The sequence below is a fragment of the Trachurus japonicus genome, chromosome 6 (assembly GCF_045865225.1).
Source record: "Trachurus japonicus isolate A0001 chromosome 6, Traja_1.0".
Lineage (NCBI taxonomy): Eukaryota > Metazoa > Chordata > Actinopteri > Carangiformes > Carangidae > Trachurus > Trachurus japonicus.
The window spans coordinates 7,855,171-7,882,310 of record NC_140912.1 but is presented as its reverse complement, the minus strand read 5'-3'; the positions used below and the strand labels follow the sequence as shown (position 1 = coordinate 7,882,310).

The window sequence follows — 27,140 nt, the reverse complement described above, 5'->3', positions numbered from 1 at the left end:
GTGACAATGAACAAATCATTTACTAACTGACTAGTCCACTGTGAATGCTGTACACAGCAGGGCCATGAATGTGTGGAGGTGTTGAGTGTGATGCTATTACATATGGTGTGATTCCACATAGGGTTACATCATTATGGAATAAATACATGTGCCATACTATAAAGACTAAAAAAATTAGCTGCTTCATGAATGAGTCAGAAAAAACAAATGTTAGAAATATGATAAAAAATTCTGCTATATTTGGAATCAATTTTATAAGTGAACACATTTTATTGGAAAGGGCTGATCAATATTTGAACAGCGGGACAGATGTTCCCTGATGATCATTGCTCAGGACAAACTGTTGAAACATTTGTTACATATGAGGAATACTGCCTCTTTACAGCTCACACCATGAAGACTTGGGGTTGAAAAGCCAATAAGTTGTCTTACTGGACATTATTTCATACTTATATTCACATGTGTCAACTGAGCGTTGCCTTCTTTACTTTGACTAATGATTTGAGGAATTTGGCATCAATGTACTGCTTACTCTCCAAATTCTGCCGCACACCCCAAAATATCCTATCCATCCTCATATGAATAGCAAAACTAACACATACTTGATATCTGTACCAATTCTGAATGACAAAATTTCTGGAAGAGGACATACAGACATGACGAAAGCTGATGCCTGAGAAAGAGAGAAAAGCTTGGAAGCTAGAAAAAGGACAGAATGGGGCCGAGCTCTTGACAGGATGGAGGAGTGAAATATTTAAGAGTTCACAGTGCTTCGGGCTCAAAGGAGAAAAATGTGGAAAGAAGGCATGGAGGAGAACAAAAAAAAAAATATATATACATGAAATGGAGTAAGTAAGCCGAGCACCAGAGGAAGGTATGGACATGAGTGGGGGATACAAAGAGAAGAGGAGCCACAGCAGGGCAGTGAAGAGATCAAAGTGTCAAGGATCAGGTGAGTGGAAGAACAAGTTGTGCATGAGCTAACCCATAGATGTGAGCGCTCTTCCTGCTACCCCCGCCAGTGTGTTGGAGGCATTTGTGAAACAAATCAAGATAGTCAATGACAACTTCCCAACCCATTCCCAAATTGCAGGTTCTTTTTCTTATTCAAACACAGTAAGGAAGAGATAGTTAGAAATGCTAAATTATTTTTTGCCTATCATAGATTTGCATTCATGCAAAGTGGCAGTGAAAAAAATACGTGTTTGATAGGAAATGACTGACACTAACCAGTCAACAGAGCCAGGTACATCAGAGGATTCACTGTTGAATCAGCTAATGTGGAAACTGGGATGAGGTTTAGGTTGAGTTTTCAGTACAGAGGTTAATATTTTAACACCACTGAGCTGATCAAATCATAGTATTTTGCCTGTTACAACACACAGCAAGCTTTTTTAATACTGCACTTAACCAATGATTAACACACACTGATTGGCAATGTTTACAGGGTGAATATAATCCTGCTTGTTGTTTATGTGATTAGTGCTTCACATTATTAGCAGTGCTTTAAGTCCATGACTTTCCTGATGAATGAGTTTTTGTTTACCCAATGCAACATTCATTTGACTGATTATCTTCTTTGAGTGAAACGGTGGTTAAGAATAACATAGCTGGGGCGCCGTTATGCTCAGTGGGTAAAGAAGGTGCCCACTGTGCAGAGGCTACAGTCAGAGGCTTAAAAAAAGAATAACATAGTTTCATTAAGGTAAAAACTGGTCACATTCAGCAAGCTTAGAATCTAAAACACAGGAAACTATCAAACAACACCTGAGCTATCTCCATGTGGCACCATCCTACAGCAGGAAATTCACCTCATGAAATTAAACACAATGGGCAACAAGAGGTCAAAGACAAATAATGAACTCATTATGCAAGAACACAGCAATTACACTGACAAGTAGAGTCAGTGTGGGCGCACGCTGAGGTCCACTCCTGAAGGGAGATGAGCAGAGCGCAGAGCCTGCTGTTCAGGTAATGGATGACATTAAGGAAGAGACCACACAGTCTGTAGCCCACACAGTCAGCTGGGCAAGTGGGTGAGCAGACATGCCAAATTAAGATCAAACACCTCTAGAATCAGAGATGAGGGATCTGTGCGATAGAAACAAAAAGCCACCCCTGGTACTTTGGAGGAGCAGTTGGCAAAGGTTGAGCATCTTCATTTTAAGCCAGGGCCCAGTGAGTGCTCTGAGGGGAGTTGTATATGGGTGTTGATAACACAGCCATTGCATGCAAGAGCATTTATTATCAGCAACTCATGTAGGCAGAACCTGTTAGTAACGTTTGAATTAATTTGTGAAAGAAATGCTCACTTTAATGCACTTCAAACTATCTCAAACTTCTCCCAAATTATTGTCAAATAAAATAGTTAAAAACTATTAATCACCATTGGAAATGGGCTCCTCTAAGATTAATTTTTTAAATAAGATTTAAACAGCAGCATAAATGTATCTTGGGTGAGAGCGATATACTACAAAAACATGCAGCAGATAATAAGATTACTTTCTTTTACTCGTCACTAACTTACTGATTACACAAAGACCAATCCACTAGTGTATGTTTGAAACTATCTGGGAGTGCATATGCTTTGGTTAAGTTGATGAGTCTTATTTTCTGTTTTACCTCATTTTATAGACTGAATAAAGCCCAGTTTTAAGCATAATCTTTACAATGAGGTGCTACTGTTACAGGTTTGGTCACTGGAACAACTTATAGAGTGAATAAAAGGCAATACCTGAAATCCTTGTTGATGAGATCCATTGCAGCGTGAGAGGGGGGTGTCAACGGTTTGGATTCTTTGCGCTCATCGGGAGTGAGTTGTGAAGTTTCTCTGCACTCCTCTACTCGTAGTTCTCCTTCTCCGTCACATGGGGTGCTGCCACCGTCTGGTTTGTACGTGAAGATGATGGTTGGCTTTTGGGTGGGATCCTCTGGCTTTGCCTCAGTGAACCAGTGATGATGTTGTATCGGTGGCGGTGGAAGAATGTGAATGACGGTTCCATCAAGTCCGACCAGCTTGCCCCTCTCCTTCTCCCTCTCCATTTTCTGCTCGTCTTCATCTCTCCGCCGACGGAAAAAGCTCTTGAAAGAGATCCAGCGTTTGGGTTTGGAGCTCTCTGCTGAAATGCGTCTCCCTTCCCCACCTGGACTTCCTTCGCCTTCACTGGGTCGTACAGGGGAACTGGAGGCAGAGCTCTTGGTCCAGTTGCCAAAATGTCTCTGGAGGATGTTAGAAGCATGATATGGGGAAGATGTAGATCTAGGAGGGGGGAAGGGAGCATTGGGCTCTGAGCGGGGGCTGGAGAGTGGGACAGCAGCGGAGGCACTCTGGGATTTGGACAAAACTTTTGTAGGTGTGTCCTTCTTTGCTTTGGAAAGACAACCATCCGTTGCGGAAAAGAGAGACTTGGGTCGGGTTAGGGTCTCCTTCATGGCATCAGGTGGAAGGGCATACAGCTCCTCAGTGCTGAGGGTTGTGGCTTGTGCTAGGGGCGACTCCGGAGGAGACTGGGGAGGCTGGATGGAAGCAACAATCTGTGACAGTACAGTGCTGGCCTCCTCCCTATGGTTAACCACTGGTCCAGGTGACAAAGCTGTGTCCGTACCATCATCTTTACTGCAAGTGACATCTCCACTTGTCTTGCAAGTGCGTGCTGCAGCACTGACAGAAGGGCTGGTTTTAGGTTGGTTTGCAGTAATGGAAAAAATGGCAGTGGAATTTGTTGGTGTAGTGGGGGAGAGGACTCCAACTGTGGAGCTCATAACAGTGCTTGTCACAGTGCTTGGGTCTGTAGTGGTTCTAGGTTGTAAATTTGGCGCTTTTGATACTACTTCAGGGAGAGCTTTGGTCTCTTCAAAAGAGGCTCTCTCCGATGTGCCTCTACCAGACATAGTTTTCTCTGTCGAAGAGGACTGGACACTCTCACTGGATCCAATTTCCTCATATGTATGGCTAGTGACCCGACTACCAACCCCTTTAGGCTGTGGGAGTTCCCCACTGAGCCCCAAGAAACTCTTGTAAACAGCTAGGTTGTCATATGCACTGGGATTGATAACAATAGGTACCTTGACTGCATTCTTGGAACTACGGGCATAGGCTGGCTCATCGCGAATAATGATGGGAAATGGAGGCATACCTGCATTATTGAAACTGTTGAATTTGATCTCTGATAAGTTTGGGGATTTCACGGGTACAGTGCGTGAGGAAGACAGCCCAGCAATGGGTGAAGTGGGAGCTGACTTGTGGCTACAATGCTGTGTAGCAACGGAGGGGCCGGGAGTACTTCCAACACCCAGTTCCACTCTCGGTATCTTCTGGCGAGGACTTGTGCTGGACGTCCACATTTCCTGGTAGTGTATGTTCCACGATTTCTTTCGGGAAGAAGCAACAGGTGGGACTGAACTTGTCATCGCAGGGGAGGATGGAGAAATTGGGGACGTTGGAGACAGGGGTTGACCTAAAGGAGTGCTACAGATCGATGTGGGGCTGGAAGGCATCGACAGATTTTTGGGTTTTGAAGTAGAGTCTATCAGTTGTTCATCTTTGTTAGCCATGGATGCTGACACGTCCACTACAGTGTAAGGTTTACAGATCATCGATTTCTCCAGATTCACTACTCGGTATGGCTTTGCTTGCTCCTCTGTGGGGCTAAAACTGATGGTGACCGGTTGACCTGGAAGGGCCTGAGGCATTGGCATTCCTTCTCTACCATCTTGATCTTCTAGCCTGATGGCTAGCACAGCCTTGTGCGTTTCAGTCATCTTGAGTGGACTTAGTGCTCTGTGGGCAGGCTCCTTTTTCTGAGGGGAAGTGCAGGGGGCAGACGTCTTAGGAGAGGTGGGGGAATGCAGGCCATTCCGAAGAGCGCACAGAGCGCTGCTCCCGCTGCTGGAAGTTGTTCGAGAATCTTCTGGTAGTGACGATGATGATTCTGGAGAGGTGGCAGATTCTGAATTTGATAGAAAACCACTTCCTTGGATGTCACGAGACCCGTAGGGAAGAAGAACACCGTTGGAGTCCATGGAAGGGTATCCATTTAAGATCTCATCGTAGCTATCGTCGTAGTCCACTGCACAAATACGCTGTAACGAGCGGTTGCGGAGTGGCACAGTATTCCACTTTTTCCCAGCAGCAAAGGGAACTGGAGACAAAGTGGCAGCACGGAAATTCGCGAATCGTGGTTGGCCTCGCATACGGATCTCCATGGCTAATAGCTCTTCGTCACTTTCATCCCAGCTCTCGTGTTCTTCATCATCATCCCTTTCAGTGTCGTCATCATCATCATCATCATCTTCATCATCATCTTCCCCTTCACTAGAAAACTCTGGGTAGCAAAATCGACCGCCCTCTGTACTAATGATCTCGTTGCTGTCACTAAGGGAAACCCGCTTTTGAGCGGTGCCGCCACCACTACCGCTGCTTCCCATGGCCAGACAGCTTGAGGCTGGAAGACCTCTTTCCAAGGACCGTTGGTATGAAGTACTAATTCGGCCCCAAAAAATGTCCTTGGAGCCTGAAAGAGGGGTGGGGCTATGGGCAGGGCCTAGACCAGCAATCTCCTTTAGGACATCTGCCAGTCCACTGTTGTTATTTCCACTAGGGGTCCTTGGGCTAAGATGTCCATAACCCTCAATCTCCTCATTGCCGTCCTCTCCTTCATTGTTGTTGCTGGGCCCACCAGGTCTCTTGTGATTCAGTCCATTACGGTTCCAGACTGTGAAGGCAGATGTTTTCCCCTGTTCTGTTACATTTGGTGGCCGTTGCAGGTTGCCATCAAAATCCAGCCCTGTGGAGGAGCAGGGCAGCATCATAGTAGGCTTCACAGCAATGGTTGGCTTCTTAGCCACCGGTGGACGGAAGTGGCCTGAGCGGGCTGACCCACTGCCAGCCCTCTGAGAGTTGGTAAGGTTGGGGTTGGCTCTGGCCCCAGTGAGGAGTGGATTCTGTTGCTGGGTTGTTGGAGGCCTCTGCTCAGAGGGAGGCTTCCCTCCACCACTCTGAGCCAGACAGTGCAGGCTTTTAGGTTTAAAGCAGTTCTTGCACTCGCCTGGTTTCCACACGTGCTCAGTGAATGTGCTGCAAGCAGACATGGCTGCTGGTCCAGTAAGGCAGCCTGCTGGGTCAATGGACAGGAAACCCCGCCATGAAGATAGAGGAGGCCACAGGAACTAGCTGGAGAACAGCAATGATGAACACTATGCAGGCTTCAAACGCAGGGGATACTGGACCTGAAAAAGAAAACATGAGAGGGAAGTATGAATAATATTGTATTTTTAAAATTTGATGAGAACACTATTTGATTCACTGGTTACAACATAGTTCACCATAACAGACTGAACAAAAGGTGTTTATAAAGTTATCTTAGAAACTTGCAGGACCATGCAGTACCAGTATTTTGATCCAGGAAAATTTGATCCCATTATATAATTACTCTCAACTCACACACAGCTAAACTGAAGTAATGATGGTATGTTGGGGGCAGCCAGAGAGAAATTGGTGAATAAACTTTGCTAGACAGAGAATGAAGTGGGGAGGCAATGCTACACTGTCTCCATTAGGTGGCAAACTTTCTCTACTAAGCAGCAAGTCTATCCTATGAGTCAGTGATGTGTCTCCTCTTACCCCACAGTTGGACCAGTAAAGATTGAAAAGCAGAGAGGCAGAAGTGAAGAGGATTAAGAGAGTTTATGTCTGAATTGCTGCCCCGTGTTGTAGATGGCTGTTTCAGCCAGGCTTAGGTCAGATAAAGGTAGTGATATTGTCACTGAATCAAAACTTCAAAGTACTAAATCCTATGAACTAGAGCAGTTACATGGAAAATGGAAATTGAAAGGGCTTCGGCCGAGTTCACATGTGCTGACGTCTGACAAATGGCCTTGAGTTTTACAGGTTCATCTGGTGTGAAGTTGGAGGTTGTTTTTTTTAGTAGTTTTGGCTCTGTATCTGAGTGAAACAGACTTCAAATTAAACAACTGGGGGAGGTGTCGTGAGGGCTTATATCCATGGAGGACAAGCAGCCCTTTCTTTATATGGTCACTTCAGTTTTAAGACAATTCAGCAAGACAGTTATTCTAAACATAAAGTCTACACAAGAAGTTTTTTGGGCCAACTGCCAGTCACCTGCTGTTTCACTTGCTGAAGAAGAAAGTGAAGAAGCATTACCAAGTAATATCCATGCACCTGAAAATATCTGTTTCATGGACTTCTGGCATTTATTGGAAAGAACTTGTGACCAAACGTTACCAGGTAATTACTCTTAGTCACTTTTTAAATTCCCAATTGAATGTGCATGACGACTGGTACATTGGCAAAACAGTTTCAGACAAACAAAAGAATGGGACTTCCCTCCACATGTGATACAAAAAACAGGTTAGAAATGGAAATTGTATGATTTTCACTTATAAGCTTGTTTAATGAGTAAATCTTCCTACACACAATAGAAATCAGTTTAAAAAATACACCGAAAATTAACAAAGACTGACATTTCAAAAGGTGGGCACAAACATTGACTCATGTTATCTGCACCAGTGCATACATATCAGATGCATCCTGTTTTCTCAGCTAGTCAGGTCACTCTTTGTAGCATCAGGAAACCACATCCTTTTTTACATAGTGCGAAAGTGCCCTATTTAAATCTTTTTCAATATATCACACAGCCCAAGCTCCATTGGATCAAATTCAAAACACTGGTTAAATTTCTTCAAGCCCCACTTCAATGCAAATCATGAATCTAATGGAGGCGGAAAGACAAAGGAAAATCCATTATTATAATTCACTTCATCCCAACTGACCAGTTCACACTCTCACAATTATAATGAGCTTTTGAAGATATTAACATCAAATCCATGGATAATATGTGCTGTGTTGTTCAAATAACCAATTAAAATAAGTCATTCCATGAACGCCTTGCATGTTTAACATCACACAGGAATCTGCATGTTACATAACCTGGCTCTTTATTTCTACAAATGAAGCCTGCTCTGGTTCCTTCAAGGACTGTATCATATTTTCACACAAAAGGCATCAAGTAAAAGATAAAATGTTGAAAACCTTGAGTGGGGACAAGGAGAAGAGGTCAGAATTAAATGGCATGCAGAAGCTAATAAAAAGCAATTTAAGCCCAATTAGTAGCTAAAACTTTACACCGGAAATAAGAACACTTATTTTATTTCCATTAACCTTTGTGCCTTCGAATGTGAAAACAATATTCAAAGTAAGAAAACTTGACTTAATTTAAAACAAGAATGTCCTCCAGTGAAAGATTAGCCCATAGGCCAGTTATTCATCCACTTATTATGACCCATACATGTTGTTGTAAAGTGACATCTGGTGGCTGCAGAAGAGCAGAGGGAGAACCTGATCTACTTTTAGTTCCTAAACCTAATGAGGTGTTTTTGGAGCCTAAACCTAATGATGCCATGGCCGTTCTAGTAGGACTATTATCTAGTGATAGACACGTTATGATCGATATAAAAAACAGGTGAATAAAAAGTTTGATAGAGAAAGACCTGTGGACAAGTGTTTCCCTTCCCGTTTCATCATCACATCGCTTGATGCTAAACTCGTTATTTCCTTACAGCCGATCACAAACGTCGGCCCAGGCACGCTCTGTCACCAAGCTCCTGCCCCGTTATCTTAATATGACGACAACATGTGAACAATGTCGTTGGGTTCCTACAAGACCCAGCCGGAGGATGGATCCGGCAAGGACATATTGATTTATCAGACTTTACTGACATCAGGTCACTTAAGTTGATTTCCCTTTGCTTATAATAATTTCAACAGTGATGTAAGAAAAATATAAGAAAGGTGGTTGAATAAAAAGTTTATTAAAAGTACTGTAGGTCATCAAGCATAAAATGCCCCACAAATGTATAAGAAAACTATCAATATCAATCAGTATACATTTTCTTTAATTGCGATTTTACCAGCCCTATGTTCTAGTAACTACGGCTTGGAGGATGCTTAAAACCTGCCTCTACATTTTACAGACGTAAGGTTTTCAGATGACAGAGTCTTTTAGTTTGTGGTTAATTGTTCCTTCTATAAAGCTAGAAGGCGTACCTATTCTCTTGACAACTTGATTAGAATCAAATGGGGGGGAAGCTTGTGTAGGAGTTGGTAATTATCTACAGTGGCACTGAACAGTTCATTAATTAATTTCCTGTGCCAGAAAATTAATTGCTGACCATTTTATTCATTAAATAAGTGTTTTAATAACTTTCCAAACCTTTGCCATTTCCAGCTTTTCAATATAAGGATTTGATGTTTTGTCTTTGTTTTAATAAGAATATCTTTTGGTCAGGTTCATTAGTAGCTGCTGTTGTACCAGACTTAAAAAGATGTGGATCTCAACCCTGAGAAAAATAACTGGAATTTAAGCTTGTTACAGACCAGCATCTGCTCTTGCCTGTGATTCTGGCTGCTGTGAGAAATCTGCTTTTCTTCCATGGAGATCTTGTAATGGTTGAGAACTCTCTGCCTCAGCCAACCAAAACTGATAAAGTGATTTTTGCTAATGCAATATTTCATCCATTGGCTGGGATGAGATAGCTCATTCGGCTCTGTTTGACATGTAAAGCCTGCCAAAGGATTATTACACAATGCTTGGCCTGAATACATCAGTGGATAGACTGCACTTCAGAAGAGATGACCCGCACACGTTAGAGTGGGATATCTTGGATTGAGGAAGTTACTCAATCTTCGACTTTGGACCTTAATGAATCAAAATAAACAAATGAAAACCTCACTAAGACTTCACACTGACTCCCGGAAGAGGCTGACTCTCTTCACCGCTGCTATAACTTATTAACAAAACAACATACAACAGAATGCGAGGTGATTCAGAGCTTTTATGAGCGACAAAGCCTGAGTTTCATCAAATAAAAGCTGGGAGTATGAGTCACCGTACAGCAGGAATGATATTGACAGGGTGGGTGAATCAGATTTCTCATCCATCCAACAAGGTCATGAGGGTCAGATCCTGTACGGAAGGATGTTACCATGACAATCCCCTGCCCAGGGCTGCACACAATAAAGCAGGAACTCCTGAATCAAACTTTGCTCACCAAACTGTAATGGGCGCTGCGTCCTCACAGGAAACGGAGACAGCAATTCAAACAATATTATTTAAAAACCTACCGGCGCCGTGACACGTAAGCGTTGTGAATATCTGAGGCGCTGCACAAACAACCAAGTCTGAGAAAAGTTCAATATGTGTCTGTGGAATTAACAGCTGATGTCAAGTAATTTATTTATCATTTCTAACAACATCATCCACAATCCTCCTTGAAACAAAACAAGACAAATTTAAGACTTTGTTTTTCACAGCTGTGAGGCAGCTGTTGCACAAAGAACTGGACGGCAGAGCAAGGCATAAAGCATGAGGTATTAACATGGACGTTTTTTGCACATTGAGGAAAAAACGCTGAATCGCTGTTGCGCGTCACTCACACTGCCTTTGTAACTAGATTATTTCTTCATTGACAGACAGCAGAAGGGGGAATGGCAGAGGGAGCGCTTTGCTTTGGAAAATCAAGATAAAGCCCTCCTTCTTTGTGTTTATTTTCTTCAAAGCGGAGGGATGGAAATATGGAAAACAGCTCCCGGGCTGCATTCTAATAAGATAATTCAGTTCTTCACGGTTTTGTGTTTCTGATCATGTCTCCAAATCCCGATATCCACAACATGCCACGCGTTGCATGCCTTAGAACCAACAGAAATCCCAACAGTGGTGGATGTGACAGCATTTTCTCTCGGCCAAACATTTAAATTCTGTTTTTTCATTCTTCTTTTCCCTCCACAGTGGGGGCTGATATGACACAGTGTCCACCAGCTAGCAAAACAAATTCACATTTCAGCTTCTCATTAAGCCAAAGGCACAAAAGCAGTGCCATGTTGTTACTGACAAGACGCCACAACATTTAATCTGGGATGACAGATATGCCTTAGGGACGGCGACAATCCCATCTGCCCCACAGTCCCTCTCCTAAAGCAGCCAGCCCAATATTTTTAGTTCAGTCAGCTCACAGTGCGGGGCATATCATTAAATTATGATAACTCCAGAGACTGTACAGAAAGGAGGGGAAGGGGGGGGTGTGCTCTTTGAAACAAGCGCTCCCCGATTCTTATGTAATCGTCTTTGTCGTTTGTGTTGTGAAGATGAAAATGATTCTAACTGGGGCTGCAGTGTGGAAGTGTTCCTACTCATGGCCATCAGCCAAATAATGAACTGCTATTTTTGTGTTACTTTCATTACATAATGATATTACACAACAACGCACAGTTGAAATGTGATGAATTACAATACAAATTGGTTTCAGTACAAGGCCTTCATTTTCAGAATTACTATACAGAAATGTTGCATAAACATGACAAAAAAAAAAAGAATGTTCCACCAAACACACGCCCACAACATTATGAAGATTGTTTCCCTCCTCGGGTGTTTGGGATTGTTCTATAACACTGATACTGAAAGTGCCACACTGATTCAGTCACATGTCCACAGTGTCCATATATTTTATTAGATTAGATTAGATTAGATAGATACATGAAGCAGCAGTAACACACTGGCCACAGGGAGCAGGCATAAACCACAAACCACCTTCCATACTGGGAATAAACTTCAGATTCCTCTAAGCCTCTCAATGCATAAAAACAACAAGCAATGTCGTCACCGGTGAAATATTTTTATTGTTGTCTGCTGAGCTTGTCTCCTCAGTCTTGTTTTTGTTTATCACTGACTTGCATTAGTGTTAATCATTCCAATGGATCGTCTATGTATGACGACCGATGACTCCTCTCTATAAAACTTTATATCCTAGGTGATATCACTGATTTGTGCTCAGGAAACAATCAACACTGTGACGTCTATTGTGACTCCCACATTTCTATTAAAGTGAAAGTAGTGAAGTTTTAGTTGAACATTTGTGTTTTGCACCCAGACTTGTCCTTAGCTCTGCTCAGCAGACAATTTGGTTCACGTCAAGTTAAGAGTAGGACATCTTCAGTGAGGAAAATGTTATATGAAAGCAGATATTTAAACTGGCAGCTTAAGCTGGAAACGAGTCACAGACTGTGGATCAGTTAAGTATAAGTGTGGATATGAGTCATAGAAAAATCTTAAGCCTATTGTATGTCACTCCACATAACACTGTGTCCCACTGTGCGGCAGTTATTGTGCTTTGTAAATGGCCAGTTACATGTGTCAACATACTGTTCTCTGCTTTGCAAACAAGTTTCTCTGAGTTTCTCAGTTATTTGGAATTCATTTTTGGATAATTATTGGATATAACAATCAAATAAACTTATCATTAATCACTAATCATTTAAAATCTTAGTGAATCAGAATCTAAAGATCTGATTCAAAATCACAGAACCAAAATGAAGTGATTACAATTTTTTTAACTCAAACTACTCAAGATTTACAGTATGGGATTGTAAAAGTGTGTGTGTGTCTGAGTGTTGGATCCAAACAGCATCCAACAACAGTGTGTCTGTGTCCGACTGCTGACAGGAAACAGACATTAACATGGACATAAACTGAGCTGGGGGGTGAGAGGTCAGGTCACAGATGCCTGGCTGCAGAGGTTGCGTGTGTGTGTTCCTCGTTGTTTACCTCCTCTCACACTTCAGACTTTCTCTCCATTTACTGTGCTGAAGCTCTTCCCTTTGTTTCTTCCCACTCCTTTCTCTTCTTCTCAAAGTTTGTCTTTGTTGTTTGTCTTTTCCCCTCCAGCTCAAAATTTCCCACTCTCCCTCTCTCTGCTCTCTCTCTCTCTCTCTCCTTCCCCTTGTCTGTACCCACTCACACACTTATTCATCCAGCCTGTTTTTCTTCAGGCATCCTCTCACTTTTGCTCTTTTGCATCTGCCTCCCTCATGTCCATCCTGCACCTCAGATGATACTTCAACAAATGACCGTGAGGGTTTCACTTCAAAAACCCACCACCACCAAAACAGAAAACTAGAACGGGGGGGGGGGGGTACACAAATAATCATAGGATGCATTTTAAACAAGCCCAGACCAGCAAACACACACACACACACACACACACAAACACACACTTCACATATTCACTCAGTAGGTATTGTCACTGTGAGTCCGTAGCCCCTCCACATCCTTTCTCCGTTTGGTGAGGCGGCTTGGTTGCTGCCCCCAATGAGTGAGTGTGTGTGTGAATGAGATTTTTTTTTTTGACATTTTTTATTTTTATTTTGTGAGAGCTTTACAATACAGTAATTACTTTCAAGGAACATACAATGTTACTTCTGCCACTCACAATTACATTTTTTTTTTTTTTTATGTGTGTATAAAACAATAAACAAAGTACACAAAGGTAAATGAATTACATCTAAAAACTTTGAACAAACTGGGAGAGATAGGCCTACATAAAAGAGCAAATAAAGAAATGTCTACCAGGCAGTTTTGAAGTAAAGTATGAGTGGTACAGATTAATCCTAAATTCCAACAAAACAATAAAAAAAAATAAAAAAAAATAAAAATAAAATAAAATAATAAGGAAAGAAAAAAACAGCATTGCAAGGTCACCCATTCCGTACTTCTGTCTGTTCAAGACCGGCATATTTAACCCACTTGGCCCACCTTTTAGTAAATATGATTTTTTGAAGGCGGAGGGAGAGGGTAATCCTTTCCATAAGGTAAATGTCATTTACGATACTTATCCACTCCTGTATTGTGGGTGGATCGGGGACCAACCAATGTCTTGTAACTGCTTTTTTACCAGCGGTTATCAAAATATCAAATAAGTATTCATCAGCTTTCCTGACCTGTAAATCAAAATTTCCTAAAAATAATGTGGAAAACTGCATAGGCAAATTAGTGTTAAATAGACCACTTAATACTTTATGAAGCTCTGCCCAGAAGGATTTAACCACTGGGCATTCCCAAAAAATATGCCAGTGATTGGCTTCCCGGTGTCCACATTGCCTCCAGCACGTAGCTTCCCCTCCAGTAAAATGTGCCTTTTGTTTAGGTGTAATAAAGAAACGGATCATACACTTCCAACCGAACTCTCGCCATGAATGAGAGCTGGTGCATTTCCACTGGGATTGGCAAATGTTGAGCCAATCCTCTTCAGATATTAACAGACTACCCTCTCTCTCCCATTTTTTCCTAACATAATCTGTATTGTGGGACTTTTTAGACAATAGGCCTTTATAAATTCTGGAGATGACACCCTTGTTTGATTTTTTTTGATAAGCATCAGTAAAAATTTTTGATATGGGGTCATTAAGGTCTGTTTCCTTTCTGATATTTTCAAAACGACTACGTACCTGGAGGAACCTAAAGAATTCAGTTCTGTCCAGGTTATAGTCTTCCTTCAACCTATCAAAGCTTTTAAATTGTCCCTTTTCTGTAAGAGAATAGTATGTCGTTATCCCTTTCGAAATCCATGATTTAAATCCTTTATCTATTGCGTTAGCCTTAAACTCCGGATCGTAAGCACACCATTGAATTATTTGTAATTTGTTACTTAATTTGTACTCATCTTTTATCATATTCCAGATTTTTAACTGCACTTTGATCCATGGGTTCTGTATCTTATCTACAAGTCCTCCCAAATGTTTGTGAGGTAGTGCTGCTTGTATTGGGGGATCAACTAGACTTGAGAGTTCTATATCTTTCCATCTAGCTTGAAAGGATGGGTTACACAAATTAATTAGGGGTCTAATCTGAGCTGCATAAAAATAATCTTTAAAATTAGGTAGTGACATTCCCCCTTGCTCTTTTGGGAGTTGTAATGTCTTAAATCTAACCCTGGGTTTTTTACCCTGCCAAATAAATCTGGAAATAATCTTATTCAGTTCAGAAAATTGTTTTGGGGAAATTTCTACAGGGAGTGCCTGAAATAAGTAGAGATATCGTGGGAGAATATTCATTCTTACAGAGTCAATTCTGTGACTAAGACTAAGAAAAGAAATTGAGTTCCATCTGTGTATGTCGTCTTTAATTTTCGTAAAGAGGGGGCCATAATTTATCTCTGCCAGTGTTTGAATTCTTTTCGGCAGGTTTATTCCGAGATATTTTAACGACTTTTGATCCCAGTCAATGTGAAATTTCTCTCTAAGTTGCTTTGTGGGTTGATAGTTAATGGTCAAAATTTGTGTCTTTTGTATATTTAATTTATATCCTGAGTAATTACCAAATTTTTCTAGGACGGTCATTAGTTTGGGGAGTGAATTAGGAGGGTTACTTAAATAAACCAACACGTCATCGGCGTATAGCGCCACCTTGTGGTCTTCTCCGTTAATGCAAATGCCTTTAATATTCTGAGTCTGTCTTATCCACAAGGCTAGGGGCTCTATATAAAGTGCAAATAACAGGGGTGAAATTGGACATCCCTGTCTCGAGCCCCGTTCCAGTGTAATGGTATCGGAAAGGTATCCATTTATTTTTATCCGAGCCGATGGTTTGTTATATAATGTACGGATCCCTCCAATAAAAATGTTGTCCAAGCCAAATCTTTCTAAAACTTTGTATAAGAAAGGCCAACTTACCGAGTCAAAGGCCTTCTCGGCATCTATACTAACTAAGCAGGCTTCAATATTATTCTTTTGGATATGATGTAATACATGTAATGATCGCCTAATGTTATCGTGAGTCTGTCTTTGTGAGATAAATCCGGTCTGATCGTTGTGTATAAGCTGAGGAAGAACTTTGTCCAGTCTTCTGGCGAGGACGGTTGCATAAAGTTTGTAGTCAACATTCAACACCGAGATGGGTCTGTATGAACCGCACTCTAATTTATTTTTTCCCTCCTTAGGAATAACGGAAATCACCGCCTCATTCCAAGATGGGGGCATTTTAGCATCTGTTAATGTGGTATTACAAGCTCGGAGAAGAATTGGCGTTAGCTCAGCTTTAAATGCCTTGTACCACTCTGAGCAGTAGCCGTCCGGGCCAGGTGATTTGTTTGATTTTAGGGTGGAGATGGCCTTAGTTAGCTCTATCTCAGTTATAGGGGCCGTTAATATTTCGTTTTGTTCTTGAGATATAGATGGTAAATTGAGAGATTTTAAAAAGTCATCAATTTGCTGATCACCTTCTAATTGGGGTTGTGTATACAAGCGCTTATAATATTCTCTGAAAGTTCTTTGTATTTCTTCTTGTTTGTACTGTATAGTGTTAGAGTCTATATCCCTTATTTTGTATATCGTGTTGTCTGCTCGTTGCTTTTGCAGTTTTCTTGCCAGGATTTTAAGTGATTTTGCTCCAGACTCATAATAAGTTTGTCTCGTGAATAACATCTTTTTTTCAATTTCCTGTGTATATATTAGATTTATTTCGTTTCTAACTGCTTTTATTTTAGTTAGTATTTCTGGTTTTTGTTCTCTTTTATGTTGTGTCTCAAGATTTTTCAGTTCTTTATTAAGATCTATCAATCTTAATTGTTTTTGTTTCTTTTCATAGGCACAGAATGATATTATTCTCCCTCTAATAACAGCTTTTAAAGTATCCCATACTGTAGCTGAATCAACCTCGCCGTTATCATTTTCCTCGAGAAATCTTTTTATTTCCTCTCTCATTTGGGTTTTAAATCTCGGATTATTTAGGATACTTGTATTCAACCTCCACAAAGTTCTACCCGGGTTATCAATAATATCTACAGTGCAGGAGAGGGGGGCATGGTCAGATAGATCAATGCATCCAATATCACAATCGCGAATTCGATGACGGTCTCTCTTTAATATAAAAAAATAATCTATTCTGGAATAAGCATCATGTGGATGTGAATAAAAAGTATAGTCACGGCCGGATGGATAGAAGTCTCTCCACAAATCCAAAATGCCAAGCTCTGTTATTAAGGCATTAATTTTCCTATGTAACAGCGTAGTAGCTGGGTTTTTGGATGAATCCTGTTTTGGATTGAGACGGATATTAAAATCACCTCCACATATGACAACCCCTGTGTCCTTCATCATCAAATCAAATATGTTTCTATAAAAAGCAAAATTACTTCCAGGGGGAGCATAAACATTACAAATTGTTATAATTACATCATGTATTTTCCCTGTGACTACTACATATCTCCCTTCCTTGTCAGATGTCTCTGAGACCTGTTCAAATGGTATTTGTTGTGAAATCAAGGTTGCTACACCCCTCCTGTGACCTGATTTATAAGATGAGTAGTATACCCTTGAAAAACCCATTCTTTTAAGTTTTTCGTGCTCCAGTGGGGTGAGGTGCGTCTCTTGTAATAGCACAATCTGCGCATTCTCCCTTTTCATTTTTGTTAGTATCTGCCTCCTCTTAGCTGGATTTAAGATCCCATTCACATTAAATGAGATCACTTTAAGGGTTTGCCTGTTCATTATCTATCACTGTGGTCCACATTTACTGTAACACACCCACAAATCTCTCCTGGGATACCTGGACGTACGTATAACGTTACTAAACCTATCTTTCCCGACGAACACAAACAAAGAACAGTATAGAACAGTCTGAAACAAAACATCACCGGAGCAGTTCAGAACCGTTGCTTCCGATGCTGGGGCTCGCTTCAAAGAAGCCCTGCGGGACCTTGTAAAGTCAAAGCCCTCGTAAGGGAACGTCCCACGTCGCAGCGGTGGGGCCCTGAGATGTGGCCGCGCTTCAGCCAGTGTCCAAATAAAGTAAAAGAAAAGAAAAGGAGCAAATCGAGGATGACTCGCCTAATAAGCCCCGTTCATCTGATTAAACAATAAAAAAATAGAAGTATAGACTGTGATCAGACATGGGTCTGGGCCAGGTGAAGCAAAGTTATGGCAGACTTCTGCACGTAAAATGTAAGTTACATGAAGTGCAAGCTACATGTTTCAAAAAAGACTTATCTGATAAGTGCGAAGATATGATCCATCAATGATCAGTTAGTGTCTTGGGAGGGCTGTCTTCTGAACTCCTTGAGTCTGTCTTTAAAATGAGAAACCAATGAAACCGCAGCGGCAGGCTCCTGATTTCCGATCTGGTCTCTCCGTCCCCTCGCCACCTGCCAGGTAGACAGGAGCTGGATCTCCTCTTGGTCCGGTGTGGAGGGGGTCTTTACCACCGTAACTGGAAACCCTCGCGCCGACATGTCCCTCGTAGCCTCCGCAGCGCTCTCGAATAGCCGGGTGCCGTCTTCATAAAAGATCCGCATCTTTGCAGGATACGGCGTCTGAAACTTGATTCGTTTTGCTTTCAACATCTTTTTGGCCTCGGTGTATTCGCCGCGTTTCTTTTGCACTTCAGGGGGAAAGTCATGGTCGACATAGAAACGAACGTTGTCGCAGAACACCTCCTTTTTCTGCCATGCTCTCTTTATCACATCCTCTTTGGTCCGCCAGCTGCCAAACCTGACCACTATGGAGCGAGGTTTTGCCTGTGAGCCGGTGGGCTTCGGAGCCAGAGCTCGGTGTGCCCGCTCAATTTTGAGGTCTCGGTCATGCGGCAGGTTGAGTGAAGTTTTCAGCAACTTATCCAGAAAGCCAGCCATGTCGGTGCCTTCTTTGTCTTCGGGTATTCCGTAAATCCGCAGGTTGTCTCTCCGCGCTCGAGCCTCCTGGTCAATCAGTCTCGCTTCCAAATTAGCCTGGCGCAGTGTTAGCCGCTTGACTAACGTTGATGTTGCTTGAAGCACGGTCTCCGTTTCATCTACTCTCCCCTCTACTTCATCCAGTCTGTCGTTTGCCCTCTTTAATTCCTGTTTGATGTCGGAGAGTTGCGCCCCGTTGTCTCTTCTAAATGCACGGATTTCGTCGAGGATGCTATTCAGGCTAGCTTCGGGGCCATGTTCCTCACGTGGGTTTAGCTGGTCTGGAGAGCTGCTTCGGCTGTGCCTCCAGTCTGGGTCTTCTTCTGCCAGAGCCATGCTTAGTCCACTTCTAGTAGTAACCCCTTTCTTCATTATTTTTAGAAATGCCCACCAGGATTGACAAAATCAAGGTTTTTGGGGGTTAAATTGTAAAACCTTGCGGGAGCTAGAAGTTTAGGCTGCCATCCCCTCAGTAGCGGAACCGGAACCCCGTGTGAATGAGATTTAAAGTTGATGAAAGAGAAAGTAAACTCTTTCAGGACAATACACAGCCAGGTCCCTTTATGAACCTCTGCTCTCCTCTGTTACCAACTGAAGGGAATAATGTTCAGTTTTTTCCTATATAAACACATCTATTATTATGAAAGCGCATAATTAGCATTTTCAATACAGATTTGTCTACTGATTCTTTTCTTCATAAATCAATATATTGTTTTGTTCAAAATTGTATAATGACTTCAGAGCCTAGAAAGACTTTGTTCAGAAGAAAGACTCTGAGAATTAGTGGCTGTTTTATTGGGGAGAATAAAAGGCTAAACATCAAAATCATTTACCAACGTAGCGCACAATGAATGAACTGTCATCTTTTACCTCCAGACTAATTACTTCATATCTTAAAACCCTCCATTGTTTCTTTGATAATGGTGTCCACAAAGTGTTTTCCATCTGTGTCCTGTCTAAGTGAAGTCTGTGATGTCAGAGATGGAGGGGAGGGGTTTATTCAGACCTGGTTCGTTGTTCCAAAACAGGGAGGGTTTAGCCCCAAAGATTGGTTTGTTTAGTCACATGTGAGCAATCACGCTTGAATGCAGAATAAAACAAGTGAGTCGAAATAGCTTAGAAGGGGTGGTAGTACTACTACTACTACTACTACTACTGGTCTGGTCTCGGGTCGTTTCCATTCGAGCCCTGGAGCCGTTCGTTTGCAACGTAATCGACTCAGCAATACTGACTCCACACACACTGCTGATGGTTCTCAATAACCGATTGGTGGCTGGTTTGGGCCCAGAATATATGAACTGGATCAGCTTTTTTTAATTTTTATTTTTGTTTCATGTTTGGGTCGGGTTTGGGCCAAAAATATACAGAAATGACTCGGATTGCGTCGGGTCCGGGCTTTGACCGTGGTTCGGGTTTTAATTTCCACACCCGTTGAGACCTCTATTACATATTCTTTGTTTTCCCTGGGTAACCTCCTCTTCCTTCCAGGTAAGATTTCTGACCAATGAGAGAACAATTGGTTCACAAATAGCATTTTTTTACATCTTTGGGCCGCTTGGGACTGTTAACCGACCTAAAATAAAAATGCAGGATTGAATCGGTCTAGCCCCTGAATCGGAACAAATACACCCTACATACACCCTAAGAGTTCTGATATTAAAGGAATAGTTCAACATTTTGGCAAATTGGCCCATTGCCATATCCCTATAATTTTAGCATTAAGTTCATTACCTTAAATTGTCAGTGCAAGCTATTTTTAGAACGGCGAAGCAGGGCCTTGAGCTGCTCAGAGCTACGCTACAGAGGCTCATGGGATTTCTTGGTTTCCCTCATCAAACTCATCAAATACACAATCCAACAACTCCAAAACACTCCAAAACTCCAAAAGTTGTATCCTGTACATTCACCACACTGTGAGATAATAATGTAACGTTACGAGACGGAGTTGTTTTCGAGGCAAATGCAGACACCGCTTGAAGAAAAACTGATCCCGATGGGAATGCGCATCAGCGGTTTTGCATGAATTTACCTCTAAAACAACTGTGTGGTAACGTTGTGTTATTATCTCATAGCGTGGTGAATGTGCAGGTCACAACTTGTCCACCAGAGCGTTTTGGAGTTGTTGGATTGTGTATTTGATGAGTTTGATGAGGGAAACCAAGAAATCCCATAATGAGCCTCCGTAGTGTAGCTCTGAGCAGCTCGCGACTCTGCTCCACCGTTCTAAAAATAGCTTGCATCAACAATTAATGGTACCGAACCGACTCCTAAAACTATAGGGATTATGGCAATGGGCCAATTTGCCAAAATGCTGAACTATCCCTTTAAGTACATAGGATATGTTACAGCTGTATAAAGACAGCTGAGGCCACCGTCATGCTGAGAGTGCAGAACTCCAAACACAAACACACACACACACCCATTTATACACCCATTAAAAGGTGGTGCCACTCCAATGAAACATATGAACACAATGATCCAGTCGCACACAGATGAGGAACATCACAAAGCAGCAACGACAGCTGAATCTGGATGTTCACAGGAGAAGCAGCGTAAGCCCTCGATGTGCCACCATCTGCTCCCCATTTGATCGCAGCAAACAGCGTCTGGTTTTGTGCCAGACGAGATATCACGTGACACCTGCTGCTCGGTCCCACCGCCGCCGCCGAGACACGGGCCGCCATGGGAGCCAGATTTGTGCCGGGATAAGAATAACTTCTGAGAAGCGACTGGTGGAGGATAGAACTTTATTTACTGACGGCTATCCTGGTGGAACTCGTGCATGAAATGTTTTCCTCGGTGTGTCAGGAAGTCAGCTGTGTGTTCTGCAAACCGCTCGGGATCGACCGTGGCGACTGCGATCACAGTGCATCACAGGACCAGATAGAAAGACAACATGTCGGTAGGGATGCATTGATCTGATATCTAGACTGGATATCGGCCCAGGTATTGACTAAATATCTAGATCAGATATCAGATAATCGGGCTGATCCATGACATTGATCTATCTATGTTTGTGACTCGAACACAGAGCAACATCGCTGTAGAAGCCTGATGCCTTCACTGTCGACTGTTGGATTAAAAACCTGTACACCTCAGTTTTTTAATCCAACAGTGATCTCTGATCGATACACTAAGCCAACCTTTTTTGGCTTGTGACCCCATTTTGATACATCACAAATTTCTGGCGACCCCCGTCAATCAAGATGCGCCAGCTCAGATTTTATATGCTGCATTTTATTTGAACTCGATTTATATTGGAGAAAGTGAAAGTATAGAATACAGTTGTTTAAAATTGTGTGTGGTGTTTTTAATCATAATTTTAAACAGAATAATAATTAGTTAAAAATGTATATTTTTTATCGGTTTAAAAAAAAAAAATCAATTACTAGACATTTCCAGCGGCCCCATTTGAATTCCAGGTGACCCCACGTGGGGTCCCGACCCCAAGGTTGAAAAACACTGAGACAAAGGTTGTGATATATTTGAATTTCCATGTCTGCCATTGACTCTACTTTAAGTGCACTTACACTGATTTACAAGTGTTTCATACTGTTTTGATCACAGTAATATCAGATGCATCCTCACATCTCAGCATGACTACGTCTCTATCAAAGCTCCAACACTCACACAGCATAGGACAGGGCAAGTTATCAAGAATCATTGGCTACTGATGCTCCTCCACTCTCGCTGAAACACACAACACAAAGGTGCGTTCAGGTACCGATATGTGGTCCGTTTGACTTCATGTGAATCGATACTCTGTATTTCGGTGGTATTTCGTCGGTACCCATCCCTACAAGTATCCCTGCTGGAATCCAAACATAAAACTGTCAATTGCAAATTAATATAACATAATATTAAGTTTCTAAAACAACCAAAATGCATTTCCTTTACACAACTGTAACACAACCGGGAGTCTTTGAATACCAACAGCCTGTCCCATACCCATACCTCCACCTCCCTCCTGCATCCTTTCATCTTTCTCGTTCATCCTATACACCTGAGGCCTCCCTCGTCACTCCCCTCATCAGTTACAGCTCAGTGAGCTGACATGTTAGAGAAATACTCCTTCTGGGGGAGATAAAGCATTTGGGACCCGTCAAAGACAAACTGCCAAGATGTCACTGAGCATTTAGCAGCCAGTAGATTTAAGCCAGGGAGGAGTACCACCACCACCACCACCCCCCCGATCTCATCTCTGCCCCCGTTTCCCTCTGTTCAAATCAATCCACAGTCAGGCCGAGCAGCGACTGTCTGTTTGACAGGCTGCATGGAGAGAGCAGCGATCGATCGATAGTGTCTCTAAGTGTGTGTGAATGGTGAGGCCACTGTAGAAAGTCACTTCATAACTTCGTAGAGGAACACAACACTCAGTTTTAGTTTCAACATTCGCATTGAAGACATTTTGACCACTATCATGAACAATGCCATTTGTTTGACTACTAATTCCAATCTCGATCGAACCCTCTCAAGCCCATCATGTCTCAAATAACAACTTCAAACTCCTCACGCTGCAGTTGCTGTAACCTAGGGGAACTGAGTGCCAGGCAATATCATACTCAGTACAGTAGGGCTGGGATTTAAAAAAAAAGATTGTACAATTCAGATCAATCTTCATTTGAATGATCCACTATCAATCCATAAAGTCCTCAGATTTATCTTTTATTGGATGACATTTCCTGTGCAATCACAGATCTCACGCTGCTCTATATCCATTCACTGCTGAAATGTCCCATGACTGTACTGAGGAGTTGCACTGTTAACTTCTGGAGTGTGTCATATTAAATCACTGTGCATTAATGTAACTGCTTTTGGGTCAGTTTTTAATGTAAACATTAATAGTTCTTAATAATGCAACAGGTTAGAGAGTTCCATCTTTGTACTGTACAATATGCATCATTAGTTCTGAGAAAAATCTTTATTTAACTAGTTTCTTATTTAAGCACTGGCCTGGTGGGAGGTGAGGGACCCCCTATGGGCAAAGGGAGAGGGGAAGAACAAAAAAAGACAATTTTAATTGGAATTGAATCGATCCAGTAAATACCAGCCCTACATTGAGATGCAGTACTGTCACAGGCCTGAGAGTCTATCATTCTGTATTACCACAGCAATGTGCTGTCTACAGACTGAGTGTTTTTAATGCCAGAAGAGTCCCACAGTAAAGAAAGCAGCAGTGTCTTTGTGTGGACTACTTTACACTAGGGAGAAGGACAAACTCAAATGTAGGTAAAGCGTTATTATTCTCATAATGTTGTTGTTCATAATGAGGAGAAAGACTGAAGTTTGATATGAGCTTGCAGAGATGTACAGACCCAGTGGGAGGGAGCAGGTGAAACACAGACAACAGAAGAGAAGACAGGGACCTCTGAAAAGAGTAAGAGATGGAGAGATTGAGATATAAAGAGATGAAGCATCAAAACCAGACAGCTCACAGTGAAATATCAAATCCACTTCAACCCTCTCCCCCTCCGAGAAAAGTCAGAACGGCTAGGACACAAGCTCATTCCCCACGCTGAGCACGTTCACACAGAGGGAGTGGGAGCTCGCTGAGCCCGGGACATAATAGTGGAATAACTGAGGCTGAAAGCTGAAGCCATGAGGAGATGGGATATGGGATTTTCTGCCGCTTTATGGCAGAGGGCTTGAATGATAAGACAGCTGTGGCAGTGGCAGAGACAAGAGCAGAATAGACACGGAATAGAAAGGAGAGACCAGCGCAAGAAAGCTGGACGGTGGGAGGAAGATGTGAGTTCAGTTGTTTGTTCAGGTTGAATGAATCCAGTGTCTGTCATCACAGCTTCTTAAGACCTATCCACCTTCATTTATTCTTACCAAAAAAGAAAAAACTGTCAATAAATCTTTTGGTAGAAGATCTTTTATTTGGAACAACCTTCCTGCTAAGATCTAGCTCCTCTTTTGGTATCTTCAAGCGTGCACTGTCTTCTCACCTTACGGCCTGCTCTTGTTTTCATTGAAGATGCATGTTTGTTCTGATTATTACTATCAGTCTCAGTTTGGGCCATTGTGGCCTTCTTACGGTTGAATTGTTCTAATGTCGTTATGATTAACTTAACTTGTTTGTTGGTTTGTTTGTTTTATTGTTGTTGACTGTTTTGTTCAGTTTTTGTTTTTTGTATTGGTGAGAACATGTTTGTCTATATGTTTGGACCTCCTCAAAAACAAGATGATTCATCTCAAGGGGTTTATCCAAATAAAGACATTTCAAATAAATAATAATAACCTTGTTTATTCAGATATTAACTTAACTTGATGAAACTTTATCATGAAGAAGCTTTCCTTTCTTATTAGGAGTGTGCCGACAGATTGATTATTAGATTCATTGCGATGCAACATGACGATATAATAAATGTTCAAAAATGATTATTTGTCATAATAACTAAATGACAGGAACACAACCGCAGCGCGCCGAACAAGAATAAACGTTCCGCATGTCGCCTTGACATCGGAACAGACCAGGTGAAGATGGCGACAGCAACTCTTTGGCTACAGTTACTGAGCGTGAGACTTATTCATCAGGAGAAAAAGCTGACGTTTCAATTTTTATGGATATGAAGATGGAAAGGGCACTGACACTGACACAACCCGCTCTATATGTGAGGCGTGTAAAACCCGAATTAAGTACAGTGGTCACACTACAAACATGCAACAGCACCTCACGTGTTTCCACCCCGGGTTAGAGGAGGAGGAGAAGACGCCGGTTGTTGCTGCTAACCAGCGAAACTTCCCTGCAGCTCTGAGAGGACGAAAAATGAATCTCATCATCCATCACAACCTTACTGGTAGCTGAATGCTATGGTTAGGGTTTATTTGTTGTGAACATGAGCAGCTTTTGTTGTATAGAACGCTGCTACAGGCACACCTTTATTCTGTTGGTTGCGTGGTGGAAAATATGTTGGATCATTTAGTGGTTTGACATAAAGAATAGATAATGGAGAAAACTTGGTTACTTTAATTAATGTATACTGAAAATAAACCTTGTTGAAAAGTTTGAAGTAGCCACAGGGTAAGATAAGAAGACATCTTGATTCCTGAATGGGGAAAAAAAGATGCATCGAAAACTGTTTTAATCATGATAACCGTTGAATAATCGAATAGTAGCACCCTGAATAATAAAACGCAATTGAATCGAATCTTGAGGTGCCTCAGATGGCACAACCCTTATTTCTATTTGAGCAGGAACCACAATGCTTTACTCACTTATGTCACTTTCTACCACACTAATCGCTGTCTGATCAAACCTGAGTGAAGAGTATTTCAGTTCTTTCACTGGGAGTTTGATTATATCATTGATGCTGTTTGCACAGACCCATCTGTTATTGATGAACCACTTTCCAAACAGAATAATAATAATAATAATAATAATACATGAGCTAAACTAATCCCAATAGATTATTATCTGAATTTCCCTCACACACAAAAAAAGAAAAGAAAAAAAAGAGAATCATACAGCAAAATGATTAAGACCATTTTGACACCAACAGTTTATTGTGTACACGAGGAAACCTCACACAAAATTAGATATGGAGGGATGAGCCCTATCAGACGGCCTCCCTGCTGCATTCACAAGCACGTAATGAAGAAGAATTACATCACAGAGGAAAATTAATAAACAATAGTAATAATGAGAATATCATTACCCCGTCTCGTCAATTTAATTGTTTCATATAACTGAGGCATTGTTTCACAGAAAGAAGATACTTCTACATCACAAATATAGATGCCTGATATACAGTAGTCTAAATATCTGTATATTGGTGGGCGGGGCTTGTGCTACTGAGTTTTCCAACATACACTCTGGCCTGATTTGTAGTAATAATAAACCACATCTCTCTGTCATTGCAACCACAGCTGTGAGTACAGCAGGTGCTACTACAGCATTCAGCTCAGCACTTTGGTGACAACAGCCAATGAAGAGCTGGAGCTGCTCTTATTGGCTCCTCTCCTCAGATTCTCTCAGCTCATCCAGGGATTTAAAGTGATGACCTTCGAACATCTCCTCCAGCTATTCAAACTCAATGCCACCTGTAGAAGAGCTCAGAATCTCCTCACTGGTGCTGAAGGTGCATAAGGAGCCTCTTTCACCACACACTCCTCAGGGATAACATTACCTACAGTTAAGGGACAATGACAGAGATTCTGTAAAATCTTCCTGAACCGTGAGCAGAGTTTGGGCACATGCCACACACAGCTTTAACTTTCAGCAGCAAACCCACTCTGAGTCATGGCTGACTCGTTCCACATAATTCCCCATTTCTACCAAATTTCAGCTCGTACCCACTGAGAGCTGCTGCCAAAACGATCCCATTGTATGTCAGTTCAGTTTCAAGGAGCTTTCCCACAAGTAGAACTTCTCCTTAGCTGCTTCAAGTGAAGTTGTGTTTTGACTAAAAGCTCCTATTTAGCTGACATTAAATGTGTTCTGTCTATCGAGTAAAGTGAAGCTTCAGTGGACTTGAAACTGTCTCTTTAAAGTTTAAATTGAAGTCACTATTCAGTAACTTCCTCTCTATTGCACCAAGACCTGAATGGACGAGGGAAGACTGATATCTGATGTTTAAGTGTTAATATGACGTGTGCAGATATTTAACCAATGATTTTTAACC

General features: G+C 41.8%; 1 protein-coding gene across 1 annotated transcript in view; it reads right to left on the bottom strand.

Annotated features, from left to right (window-relative positions):
- Window positions 1-27,140, bottom strand: part of peak1 (pseudopodium-enriched atypical kinase 1) — a 144,976-nt gene that overhangs the window by 28,275 nt on the left and 89,561 nt on the right. The window contains exon 4 of the mRNA XM_085778533.1: window positions 2,735-6,228. Within this exon, the coding sequence (XP_085634659.1) occupies window positions 2,735-6,090 (3,356 nt within the window). The 5' untranslated portion in view covers window positions 6,091-6,228. The remainder of the gene's footprint in view (window positions 1-2,734; window positions 6,229-27,140) is intronic.